At 38.3% G+C, this 14,260-nt stretch overlaps 1 protein-coding gene across 1 annotated transcript; it reads left to right on the top strand.

Moving 5' to 3' along the window:
• The first annotated feature begins 253 nt into the window (after positions 1–253).
• Positions 254–7,839, top strand: LOC134326309 (tripartite motif-containing protein 16-like). The gene is made up of 7 exons (XM_063008460.1): positions 254–833; positions 888–892; positions 935–1,009; positions 1,770–2,003; positions 2,192–2,351; positions 2,675–2,734; positions 7,307–7,839. Exons 1-7 carry the CDS (start codon positions 254–256, stop codon positions 7,837–7,839), a joined length of 1,647 nt encoding a protein of 548 aa, XP_062864530.1.
• Positions 7,840–14,260: the final 6,421 nt, after the last annotated feature.

Here is a 14,260-nt window from a genome sequence, read left to right on the forward strand (position 1 = left end):
CCTGTTCTGTTCGAGTGCGGATCTGTTCCGTGTCTGTGTTTGTAGTTTTGTTGATAATTGAAGTTGATGAACGCAGGTGAGTTTATACATTTCCACACTTCTGTACATTACTGTGTATTGTTACTTTATGTAGTTCAGATTGTTGATTTGATTTAAATACACTTGTTTTGAACATGACACTCACAAACTAAACCAGGGAGTCTGAGCTGCTCTAAATAACTTGCTGTGTTTACTGGTGTTTCTGTGTAGAAAAATGGCCGATTCAAAAAATTCAGTAACTCGGGGTGAGTTCAGCTGTTCAGTCTGTCTGGAAACACTGAAGGTTCCAGTAACTATTCTATGTGGACACACACACGCGAGACAGATTATTAATAACTGCTGGGATCAGGAGGATGATAAGGGAACATACAGCTGTCCACAGTGTAGACAAACTTTCACTCCAAGACCTGTTGTAAGGAAAAACATTATTCTGGCAAACGTTGTAGAGAACCTGAAGAAGAGAGAATTGCAGGGTTCCCTTCCTTTTGGACCTGACAATGTGGATTGTGATTACTGTAAAGAGAGAAATTCTAAAGCTGTTAAATCCTTTCTGGTGTGTTTGGCCTCTTTCTGTGAAAGTCACCTTCAGCCTCACTATGAATCTCCTGCTTTTAAAAATCCAAAAAGACGACTCCAAGATCAGATCTGCTCTCAACATAATAAACTGCTGGAGGTTTATTGTCATACTGATCAGCAGTGTATCTGCACTTTGTGTATGCTAGACAATCATAAAGGACATGATACAATATCAGCTGCAGCAGAAAGAACTGAGAAACAGGTAAAAATATTATGCAGTAACAACTCATTAGCATTTACACTGATGTTGTTTATGTGGTGCTCATACACAGTACAAGTAAATCCTGAATTATTTTACTTTGTTATTGTTTTACTCCAGAGAAAATTTAAGAAGCAAATCCAGAACAGAGAGAAAGAACTTTGTGAGCTGATAAACGCTGTGAAGTCTCACAAGGTAAGTTTTATAAACAAAAAGCTCTCAGGATAAGTCCGACTCTCCTCCATAAAACCAATCTCCATTAAAAATTAGATATTTTATATCTCAGGTAACTTTGTAAATGATGGAGCATTTTTGTTCATGAATTAAAAAAAATCTTCAAATTCTCCCTGGTTAGTTGGCGATAGATGCTGTACAACAATTTTGAGGTTGTGCTTATAATTATAAGGTTAATAACATCAGATTTGGATCAAGATGCTTAAACATAAAATACTGTATAAGATTTCTGGTAAAGACTTGAGAAGATCACTAAATTGAATTTCCCAGTCCTGTCCAGGTTGCTGTTTTCTGATACTCAAAAGAATTTCTGTAACAGTATGCTACCACCAGCACATTTTACAGTATATATGGTGTTTTAGGGTTTATTAGGTTTAATCCACACATATCATTTTGAATTAAGGACATACAGGATCAGGTGTGTTGTATCAAAAATATGTGAGGAAATAAAACATGCTGATAAATGAAGTAAAAACTAAAATGATGATGAACACTGAAGAAGTGCTGAAGTTTAAGGTATAAGGTAGAACACTGGAACTTTTTCTTATATTTGGGAAGTAGAGTATCAAATACTGCATCATGTGGACAAATCAAGCCATTTAGCACCATCACCAAGCTATGAGTGATGAAAGTCTTAGTCTGGCCAGTGGCTACATATGAATGTGAAGGATGTACAAATATCTGAGAGAGAAACATTTCCTCTTTCTGAATCTTTTAACAGTGTTCTGCACAGACAGCAGTGAAAAACATTGAGAGGATCTGTACTAAACTAATCAACTCAATTAACAGAAGATGCTGTGAGCTAAAAGATCTGATCAGAGATCGAGAGACAGCAGAAGTAAGTCGAGCTGAAAATATCCTGAAACAGGTGAAGCAGCAGATTGTAGAGCTGAAGAGGAAAGGTGCTGAACTGGAACAGCTTTCACACACAGCGGATCCCGTCCATTTCCTCCAGGTAACAGCACTAAACATAATTATATTATTGCTGCACCAGTCCAAGTAATAAATTACAGCGGTACCTTGTAACTTGACGTCCCCTAAACTCAAAATCTTTGAAACTTGATGCTTCATGTCTGTCGTCCATCATTTGTGATTCATCATCATCTTGTTGTTTCTCTGTGAACATTATCTGTCTGGATGTAGAATTTTCAGTCTCTCTCGGCTCCTGCTGGATCTGCAGAATCAGCCGCTATCACAATCAGTCCTTTCCTCTCATTTGATGATGTTACAAAGTCTGTATCTCAGCTGATAGAGAAAGTAGAAGAATTCTGGAAAGAGCAGTGTGAGAAGATACCAGATGAAGGTGAGTTCAAGCCCTCAGTGTAACATTGTCTCCAAAATGCTTTGGTACTCAAACATCAAACAAAACAATCAAATCCACCAACATGAACATTTTACATCTAACATCATCATTCATTTACTCATTAACCCAGTACTTGTCATGGTCACAGTGAGTCCAGGGCTGAATGAAATACACTCACACTTGGTCATTTACTCAGATTTAAGGTCACTTTAGACAAACACTTGAAGAACATGCCAAACATCTTACTGGCTATACATGTGACCGTTTCTGGTGTAACTATGTATTTACTGTGATTAGTGATTGTACTGTTATTCTTTCTGCAGTGAAGAAAGTCCGGATTACTTCACCTCCTGAACCTGAAATCAGAGAAGATTTTCTACAATGTAAGTTTCTCACAAGCACACAAACATACACAGTGCAGTAAAAAAGTATTTGCACCCCCCCCCCCCAGTTATCTGTATTTTTACATATTTGTCACACTTCAGAGGTCATGAAGTTAAAACAAGTAAAACAATCATTTAAACTGCTGTCTGTATATTTTTGATCCAGGAAATTTTCTCAATCATTTAGTCACAGAAACCACTGAAACACACACACACGCTAACATATACCAACACTCATTTACACAGACACACAAATACTCACACACATACTTACACACTCTTACACACATTCACACATTAACAGACACACACACAATTCAAAGAGCTTCATTGGTTTGTTTGTTGTTAGATTGTTTGTTGCTGGTGTGTGTCTGTGTACTGTATGTGAATGAGTCGTGTTTGTGAGATGTCTCTGTATGTACATGTAGTGTTTGTTGAGTGTTGATGTATGTTTGTGTAGTGTTCAGTTTAGTGTGTTTGAGTAGATTTTGTGTGTATGTGTAGTGTCTGTGTGTATTTGTGCAGTGTTTGTGTAATGTACTGGTGCTGGTCATGAAATTAGAATATCATGAAAAAGTTGATTTATTTCAGTAATTCCATTCAAAAAGTGAAACTTGTATATTATATTCATTCATTACACACAGACTGATATATTTCAAATGTTTATTTCTTTTAATGTTGATGATTATAACTGACAACTAATGAAAACCCCAAATTCAGTATCTCAGAAAATTAGAATATTACTTAAGACCAATACAAAAAAAGGATTTTTAGAAATGTTGGCCAACTGAAAAGTATGAACATGAAAAGTATGAGCATGTACAGCACTCAATACTTAGTTGGGGCTCCTTTTGCCTGGATTACTGCAGCAATGCGGCGTGGCATGGAGTCCATCAGTCTGTGGCACTGCTCAGGTGTTATGAGAGCCCAGTTTGCTCTGATAGTGGCCTTCAGCTCTTCTGAATTGCTGGGTCTGGCGTATCGCATCTTCCTCTTCACAATACCCCATAGATTTTCTATGGGGTTAAGGTCAGGCGAGTTTGCTGGCCAATTAAGAACAGGGATACCATGGTCCTTAAACCAGGTACTGGTAGCTTTGGCACTGTGTGCAGGTGCCAAGTCCTGTTGGAAAATGAAATCTGCATTTCCATAAAATTGGTCAGCAGCAGGAAGCATGAAGTGCTCTAAAACTTCCTGGTAGACGGCTGCGTTGACCTTGGACCTCAGAAAACACAGTGGACCAACACCAGCAGATGACATGGCACTCCAAACCATCACTGACTGTGGAAACTTTACGCTGGACCTCAAGCAACGTGGATTCTGTGCCTCTCCTCTCTTCCTCCAGACTCTGGGACCTTGATTTCCAAAGGTAATGCAAAATTTACTTTCATCAGAGAACATAACTTTGGACCACTCAGCAGTCCTTTTTGTCTTTAGCCCAGGCGAGACGCTTCTGACACTGTCTCTTGTTCAAGAGTGGCTTGACACAAGGAATGCGACAGCTGAAACCCTTGTCTGTGCGTGGTGGTTCTTGAAGCACTGACTCCAGCTGCAGTCCACTCTTTGTGAATCTCCCACACATTTTTGAATGGGTTTTGTTTCACAATCCTCTCCAGGGTGCAGTTATCCCTATTGCTTGTACACTTTTTTCTACCACATCTTTTCCTTCCCTTCGCCTCTCTATTAATGTGCTTGGACACAGAGCTCTGTGAACAGCCAGCCTCTTTAGCAATGACCTTTTGTGTCTTGCCCTCCTTGTGCAAGGTGTCAATGGTCGTCTTTTGAACAACTGTCAAGTCAGCAGTCTTCCCCATGATTGTGTAGCCTACAGAACTAGACTGAGAGACCATTTAAAGGCCTTTGCAGGTGTTTTGAGTTAATTAGCTGATTAGAGTGTGGCACCAGGTGTCTTCAATATTGTACCTTGTCACAATATTCTAATTTTCTGAGATACTGAATTTCGGGTTTTCATTAGTTGTCAGTTATAATCATCAACATTAAAAGAAATAAACATTTGAAATATATCAGTCTGTGCGTAATGTAGCGGAAACGTGATAGAAAGGATTATTACTGGATTAAAACTGGACGTTTATCTCGTTTCTCTGCATATTGAGATCTCCAGCGACAGTTTATCTTCAAAGACTGTTTATGACGTTCCCCTGTTGGAATGTCTCCAAGTTTACAACCCCACAGAGGGAACCCTAAAACCTTTCGGCATGGACATGTTAATCCCCCAAGGGACATTTATGATTGGTCAGAGCTCTAAAGTTGCCAAGGTAATTTGTGGGCTTCACCAGATCTGGACATTAAGTTGAGCTTTTGGTGCCGGCAAGACCAGCCAGATGCCACCATTAAACTCCAATTGTTTACATTTAAGGATGGTAAAGACTTGAAAAATGTGTATTCCATTCAGGGACAGGCATTGTAAAGGATAGAAACCTGGTTTTTAACCCCCACACTGGCTGCACCTAATCCACTTTTACGACCCCAGAGACAGTATGTGTCCTGACACACACCCACACACCTACTCTGGAATTCAGGGACTAGGACAATATGGAAAATGAACTAAAACAAGTTAATTCTAACCAAAGGACCTTTAACAATTACCTTGTGTAGTTTTGTTTATGTTTCTATTTACTCTTTATCCCCTAGAAGTGCTAAGGACTGCTATCATATATGAAGATGTGAACATCTGTTTTGTATCTGTTTTAATTTCCATATGTATTGCTCTCTGTATGTTGTACTTGTGTGATCCATGAATGACTGTTTAGATTTTCTTTTATAATCTTAGTTACTATTAAGAGTTGATTTGGAAGAACTTCCACAAAGATTTAACTCTTACAAAACTTAATTTGTGAACGAACTTAATCAACTCATGTATTGTTGTATCTTAGCGCCACCTGCTGGTTGTCAGTAGTTAAAAGTACATGGTGGGAGGAGACCTGTCGCCACATGACCTCAAAAGAGAAGTTTAAACTGATTGGCTGTGCCTTAGATAACTCCGCCCTTCGTCGAGTGGTTTAAAAAACCCAAGGTGGGCTTTCAGTTCAGAGTTTGGAGGTGGCAGAACTGCAGTTGAAGAGCAAGATGGAGTGAGTTCCAGTTTGTTCTAGAAGGCCACAAGGCCTTTGAACAAAAGGGAACACATGGTAGCAAGCCTGCTAACCATTAGCATTCGCAAGTTTGGGTTAAACAAAAGTTCGCGTTTGGACAAACAAAGTCCTTATTTGACTGCGTGTAGGAATCCAACTTTTTAAGGGAATAGCACAACACGTGGTGACCGGAGAATCCGGACCTGTTGAGAGACAAAGCGAGGAAAGGTGCATCAGTTGGCCAGAAAGAACACCCCCTGTACGCGTGTGTGTTTGAGATTCTTTGGTGAAGAGACGGACATCATTCTACATCAGAGACGGCCATCATTCTACGGACCAAAAAGCCCGAAATAGAGTCAACAAGGACCACAGCTAGGTGATCTAAAACCTGGGCCTCTCTCGCTTCTACCTCCTACTGCTGACGTCTCCAGGTAACACGGTTTATGTGCTCTTGTTAAAAGGTTGGTTTCACTGCAAATATTTTATTCGTTTCACTATTTTCGTATATTCTTTAATTAGATCTTAGAAGGGTTTCCTTCCATCATTCCATCGTAAATCTCAACCTGATTTCACATAATAGTCCATCTAACAATGTATGCATGAATCTTAGACCATTTAAGTAATAAGCATTGTATTCGTAGTGTTCTTGTTCGATTAATAAACCTTATAATTGTATGTAACTTGGCACGGTGTTTTTAATTACTTGATGCGAGAAATAGTCCCTTTTAAGTACTTACATTAGAGAAAAAAAGACTGATTCGTCCAAAACTGAGGTTTCCCAGGGATCAACCTTTAAATCCAAAATCGCTGGTGGTGCTCCGTTCTAAAGGCTATTAATTATATAATTAATTAATCGATTATTATTTTATCCCAAATAACAATATAGTAATGAATGAATATAATATACAAGTTTCACTTTTTGAATGGAATTACTGAAATAAATCAACTTTTTCATGATATTCTAATTTTATGACCAGTACCAGTATGTGTGTGTTTGTGTGTATGTGTAGGGTTTGTATGTGTTTGTGAAGCGTTTGTGTGTTTGTGTAATGTATGTGTGTGATTGTAGTGTCTGTGTGTACGTGTAGGGTTTGTGTACTGTTTGTGTAGTATTCATGTGTGCTTGAGTAGTGTCTGTGTGTTTGTGCAGTATTTGTGTAATGTATGTGTGTGTTTGTGTAGTGTTTGTAGTGTTTATGTATGTTTGTGTAGTGTTCATGTGTTTGTGTAGCACTCGTGTGTGTATGTGTAGTGTTTGTATGATTGTGTAGTGTCTGTGTATGTGTTGTGTCTTTATATGTCTCTGCAGTGTCTGTGTGTTTGGTGTTGAATAATGTTGTACTGTATTTGTGGTTGTGCTGTGTTTTTGTGTATTTGTGTTTTGTCACACTCACACTCTCACATGCACACAATTAAACACACACACACACTCTCTCTCTCTCTTCTATGTTAATTGGTTTATTTTGTGTTTCCTCTTCAGATTTTTGTCAGTTCACACTGGATCCAAACACAGTAAATAAAAACCTCCGTCTGTCTGAGGAGAACAAAGTGGTCACCTGGAGTAAAACATTACAGTCGTATCCTGATCATCCAGATAGATTTAATATTTGGCCTCAGGTTCTGTGTAGAGAGAGTGTGAGTGGACGCTGTTACTGGGAGGTTGAGTGGAGTGCGGATGAGTGGGTTGATATAGCAGTGTCATATAAAAGCATCAGCAGGAAGGGAGGTGGTGATGAGTGTGTGTTTGGATGGAATGTTCAGTCCTGGAGTTTGTTCTGTTCTCCATCCAGCTTTTCATTCTGGCACAATAACAAAAAGACTGTAATTCCCATAATGCTGAGTTCCTCTAGAATAGGAGTGTATGTGGATTATGAAGCAGGAACTCTGTCCTTCTACAGCATCTCTGATACAATGAAGCTCCTCCACAGAGTTCAGACCACGTTCACTCGGCTCCTCTACCCGGGGTTTTATCTTAATATAGGATCAATGAAACTGTCAGATTTAACAAATTAAATGTAAAATTTACATGAAAGTGTAACATTAAACTGTTTGAGTGATTTTAGAATCTGTGAGGCAGTGATACATTTATGAAGATTTTCTTTTTCAATTTATTAACCACCATTTATTCAGTGCTGTGAAAAAGTATTTACCCCCTTTCCTGATTTCTTCTTTTCTTAAATATTTATCATATAAATGGATTCAGATATTAAAACTAAATTAAATAAAAGACAAACTGAATATTTTAAAACATAAAAGAGAACATTTGTATGCATTACAAAATGGTAAATGTGATCATTTCCACCTTAAACTTCTTTCTTCCCAAGTCTATTTTAGGAAAAATCTTATTATAAAAATGAGCATTTTCCTTTTGAACCACAGGTTGGTCATTTCAGCAGTAGCGAGCGCTTATGAGCAGTAATAACTGAGAGACGTTTGGTGTTCCTAGGCTGTTTAGTACATTAAGAGACATTAGGTGTTTTAGAGTCTCCTGAAGAAGCTGATTCTCACCTGATTTCTCCTGAGCTGTAAAACACAAGTTTAAAAGTGAAACCAGCACATGGTGAGGAATAATACAGCAGAACTTAGATATGTGTGGATGGTTTCAGAGGGGATTTGATTCTGTCACAGAAATAGTTATTTGTATTGTGGTACGTTTGTTCAGCCTTCATCAGTTTATTTCTGTTTATTCAGCCTACAGCAGTTTAGACCCGCCCACTTATCCACCAATTTGCCTCCAGGATGAGCCTGTATAGAGAGAGAGATTAGATTTTTTTAAATTACATTTTATTACAATGTGCAAATTTACAAATTACTTTTTAACAAACAATTTTTGTACAGTAAACAAATATAACAGTAACATTCAAAATTAAAGTGCATAATGCTTTTCTACAACACCATGTTTTGGTCTTGCTCAAGGGCCCAACAGTGGCAACCTGGCTGATGCAGGGCTTGAACCAGCAACCTTCTGATTACTAGTCCTGTACCTTAACCACTGTGCTACCACTGCCCTCAGTTTATAAAAACGATAATGTATCAATATTTTACACTTAACCAGAACATAAAATAAAACTACTGCATCATGTCCAGGTTGTTTTTCTATCTTGTTCTTCCTGCTGCTATAAATGTTCATGTTGGCTTGATCTAGAATAAAATTCAGTGGAATCAGTAAAATCTGTATGATGTGGTAATATGTAGAGATGGGACGATCGATCGGCTATGAATCGGTATCGGCCGATTTTTAATCAAAATATGCTATCGGCGATCGGCGATATTTCCTAAAAGTAGCCGATTCGATCGTGTGATATATAAAGACAATGTTAAGTTAACAGCTCAGTGGATTGATCCAGACTTTGAGCTACGACGCGCCAACCATCACATCACCATTCATCAACCATCGTACAGAAACCACAGTGAAAGCTCTTCATGACCTAAAAAAAACATCATTAACGTTGTGCATCGTACATACGATGTAATTTTGCTGATTGTAATATTTACTTTAAAAAGATAATTCAACCCGGTCACATCTGAGTCGATTCTATCAGCACGTTATATAAACTCCTGGTTCACTTTGGTAAATCGTAAGTGGTTCTTACTTGTGATGTAGATGAGAACAGAAAACGTTACAGAGCCAATCAGAGGCAAAAGTTTATTCATTACCAAATTCGTTAGTTCAGGATCATCTGCTAAACTTTTAGGGTAATCAGAACTTGTAGCTCCACAGACGGAACGAGTCTGACTCGGTGACCGCTCTGTGGTAATAGCGGTTTAATTAAGCTTTTTAATGAAGCTTTTTAATGTAAGAAAGTCACACAAAATGTTCTGTAGTAGCTGGTGTTTATTTAAAACCACAGCATTTATTAATAACAGTAAAAACGGAGAGAGAAACTTACGCGTCACATTCGACTCCTGAATCAGAATCATTTAAAGCGACACTGTGAACAAAGCGTTTTTTTTTAAAGAAACACACACACGCTGTTGCTTTCGGTTTATCTTCACTGTGAGGCTCTTTTTAAGGTTTTTTTAGACTAAACTGGATAACATTAAACCTGTGTGTGTGTGTGTGTGGTCAGTTAGACTAATAAGATATGTCTCCTGTGGGTGAAAAAAATAATTGTTTGGTTACTTTATTATTTACTGCTGATTTTGCGCTAAAAATTGCATGTCAACGCCCCTCGAAATCGACTATCGTCCGATTGCCCTGAAAGGAGATCGGAGATCGCAATCGGTGCCAAAAACCCCGATCGTCCCATCTCTAGTAATATGAGATCTTCTAACCTTGTTGGAAAAAAAGTATTATTATTTTATATTACTTTTTTGCAATTCTCCAAAAGTACCACATGAGGGCGACATGTGCAGTACAGTATAAATGAGCCTCATAAAGTCAGTAGAAAAGTAAGTATTCTTCAAGTGTCTGGTGGGGTGATTTAAAAATAAATTAATTTGCTTATTTTATTAGAGATCTAAAATTGGTCTATAACACTTCCTTTAGTTTTTTAATGGAATTTTAAAATGTGCATAATTTTACCATGTTATGTCCTTATGTTGTCAAAATATAAACAAAAGTATTTATAACAAGTAGATAAGAAAATGGTTTTTAAAAATACAGAGATTTTATTGAAATTTGTGTTTTAATAACAGAGAAGGTCTGAATGTCCACATTTTTAGATCTACATATAGGTTGTATGCATAGGTTTCTATGCATCAGAATAATGCTTGTATATTAAACTGTAAAGAGATTATTTACCTTCTTCAACGCTTCACAACTGTATTACCGTAAAACAGGGTTTAGACGTGCAGTAAAAGTGACAATAATGTGACCGCGGTAGGACCCGGGTTGTTAGCTCTGGGTGGGATTTTTCATCTTTAGACCTAAATATACTACAAAATAACAAAAACACCACAGTCCTTCTAAATTTTGTATCTGGGACAGCAAAACTGGCAATATGGAAAACCAGAAAGAACAAAATGCTAGAACAAGGGTTTTAGCACTTAATTAAAAAAAAAACTGTGGGTGGATAGAATATGTAATCGTTTTTAAACAGATCATGGGCATTACAATTGCCCATCACCCAACGCTTACTTCAGAACACCTACATGACCATGTACATGTGGACAAAAACAACATCTGGATGTTAGCATACGATCTGGGAGGAGCCGTACAAAGCCCCGGGTTAATGACACCTTATCCTTAAGACATAAACCATAGGCCTAGGAGTACAGTGCAACCCAAGAGAGGCAGATCAAATAGAGCCACTCCCAGTAATGCAGGACACAGTAGAGCCACATCCAGCAACTCAGCGTCCACCAAACCCCAGCGTCCCACTGCAGCATCGACCAGATCCCAGCATCTCACTGCAGCACCGACCAGATCCGACCCAATGAAGTGCTGATGCATTTTTAAATAAATTATAAGATAAGATATACTTTATTTGTCACATATACAGGTGTACAGTACAATGAAATTCTTTCTTCGCATATCCCGGCTTGTTTTGGAAGCTGGGGTCAGCCATCGTACGGCACCCCTGGAGCAGATAGGGTTAAGGGCCTTGCTTAAGGACCAAACAGTGGCTGCATAGCAGAGCCTGGATTTGAACCGCCAATCTTCCGGTTGATAGCCCAAAGCTCTACCTACTAGGCTACCACTGTCCCAGTATGCTGTCATTTTAAATTCACCGGCTAATTCCATGAAATTGCGACTGAAAAGTAAATGATGTAAATACAAGTTAGTTCAGCGGTACCATGTGTTTGTTCAAACCAAGTACGAGTAAAAAAGAAAAGTGGATCTCGAGCATATAAAATTTAACCCCGAATGGACATACAAGTATTTTCTCATGTCTGGTGTGCTTGCGACCACATTAATCAGTTGGTGTCCACTGACCATTAAGACATTTCTTTTAACTACCTGATTTTATGTAACTGTATTTAGTGCTGGGCGATTTTCACGATTAATTCGGTTAATTCGCATGAACGTTTTCACCCGATGTTAGAAATGTGACAATCGCGATTGTTTACATACTTTATAATTTAATTAAAATACCAACATGTCACCAGACGCTCGCGGAATATAAATCAGGGAAAGTTTTATATCAAAAGGGCAAAAACAGTGTACAAAGTCAAGTAATGTCCAAAATCAGAGGATAAACAGACAGGCAGCAAACGGAAGACAACAAGGATTATACACGGTAATGGTTAGATTTAGAAATAAGGACGCAAACACGATCAGCAAAACTTCACAACGAGACACACAAACAGAAAAGTTTAAATAAGATGTGCATGGAACCGAACACAGCTGAACTGAATCAAAACTCCGGAGCCGATGGGCGCGATCAGGATTGGCTGACCCGGGACATGTGATAGTCACGTGAGAATCCGTGGGAGCATGGGAATTGTAGCACATATTGTTAGAAGCAGCCTGTGCCTCCTCCATCCACCCCCCAGTCACAAGAGGACAAAATCAAAGCTGAGCTGACTGCTTACTCAATGTCCTCCAGTTTAGATACTGATACAGACTCACTTATATGGTGGAAACAGTAAACAGGCTCGTGTTCCTTTTTGTGAACTTTTTGTGGTTTTGCACTTTTCTTATGCTGCTTGTTGTTTGTTGTTTGTGAGCTTTTTATATAAAGAATATAGCTAGTTAAGATGTCTATTTTGTTTAAATTATTGTTAATTATTATTATATTGTTATTGTTATAAAGTTTGAGTTCCTTGAAAGGATAATTAGGTGGTGCTGTTACTATTTTTGCATTTCTGCAGTCTTTTAAATTAAAATTTTTCAATTGCATTATACAAAAACAAAAAAATTCACAATCGTGAATCGTTAATACATTTGAAAATAATTGAGATTTTCTTTTCACCCAGCCCTAACTGTATTACAAATTCACGTGGACAGGTCTGTAAAAATTTAATTTGTGGCCCTCTGGTTTAAGTGTTTATGTGAAATCGGCCCTTGGTAAAAAGAAGTTGTGCACCCCTGGTATAAGGACAATTTATCACCATATTTGTCAGAAACTAAAAGATATTCAACACATATTTGGCTAAAATTAAATAAAAACATAATTGAATGTGAAAATGACTTGTACATATGTGCAGTTTACACCCCCCCTCTATAGAGTCTCTGTACTATCAGGATTGTTTCTTTGAGAATCTTCAGCAGGAAATCAGACATTTTCAGGCCCAGGGGAATGTCATGCTTGTTGGAGATTTAAATGCCAGAACAGGCAATGAGAACGATACCATCGATTCTACTGGTAACAAATATATATTTAAACAAACCTCCATCAACTTCAGCACTATCTTCTCCCAAAGAAACAGTCCTGACCACGTCCTGAACAGGAATGGTAAAGAGCTAGTGCACCTCTGTCGATCCTCAGGTCTGTATATTCTTAATGGTAGGATCCGAGGGGACTCTTTAGGGAGGTTTACATACTGTTCAGGTCTTGGAGCTAGTGTAGTCGACTATGCGATCACTGACATGGACCCCTCCACTATTAGTGCGTTCACTGTCAGACCACAACTCCCACTTTCTGATCACTGTCAAATCAATGTTTACCTTAAACGACTCAGTCAGCATCAAACCATGAAATATGAGCCCTGCAAAACATCCCAGTTAAACCGAACATTCAGATGGAATCATGACAAATTTAAATCTGCTGTTGGTTCCTCAAAAATCACTAATAATTTTTTAATCAGAGTCATTTGAATTAAACCAATCAGGGGTTAATAAAGCTGTTTCACAAATTAATGGAATATATTCCATTGATTACCAAATTTCACAGGAAGAATTGAATACCCAAATTAAAAAACTTAAATCCAGAAAAGCCTGTGAACCTGACAGCATCAGGACCGAGATGCTGAAGTGCAGCAGTCCTCAGCTGCAGCAGGCTCTGCTTGGGTTGTTCAATATCGTTCTCCAATCCGGCTGCTTTCCTGAGATCTGGAACAGGGGGCTTATTTCCCCAATCTATAAGAGTGGAGACAAATTCGACCCCAACAACTACCGAGGCATCTGTGTGAGCAGTAACCTGGGGAAGGTGTTCTGCTGTATCATTAACGCCCGGATACAGGCCTTCCTTACCGAGCACAGTGTCCTGAGTAATGGACAGATTGGCTTTTTACCAAATCATCGCACTACTGACCATATTTACACCCTACACACCCTAATCCACCAACATCTACACAAACAAAATCATGCTAAAGTTTTTGCATGTTTTATAGATTTTAGAAAAGCATTTGATTCAATCTGGCAAGAAGGATTATATTATAAAATTATCCAAAATGGTGTAGGGAGTAAAGTCTATGACATCATTAAATCAATGTATGTCAATAATAAATGTGGAGTAAAAATTGGCAATAAAATGACTGAGGTCTTCACTCAGGGGCGTGGTGTCAGGCAGGGTTGCAGCTTGTCTCCTACTCTATTTAATATCTATAT

Source organism: Trichomycterus rosablanca, chromosome 14 (genome assembly GCF_030014385.1).
Source record: "Trichomycterus rosablanca isolate fTriRos1 chromosome 14, fTriRos1.hap1, whole genome shotgun sequence".
Lineage (NCBI taxonomy): Eukaryota > Metazoa > Chordata > Actinopteri > Siluriformes > Trichomycteridae > Trichomycterus > Trichomycterus rosablanca.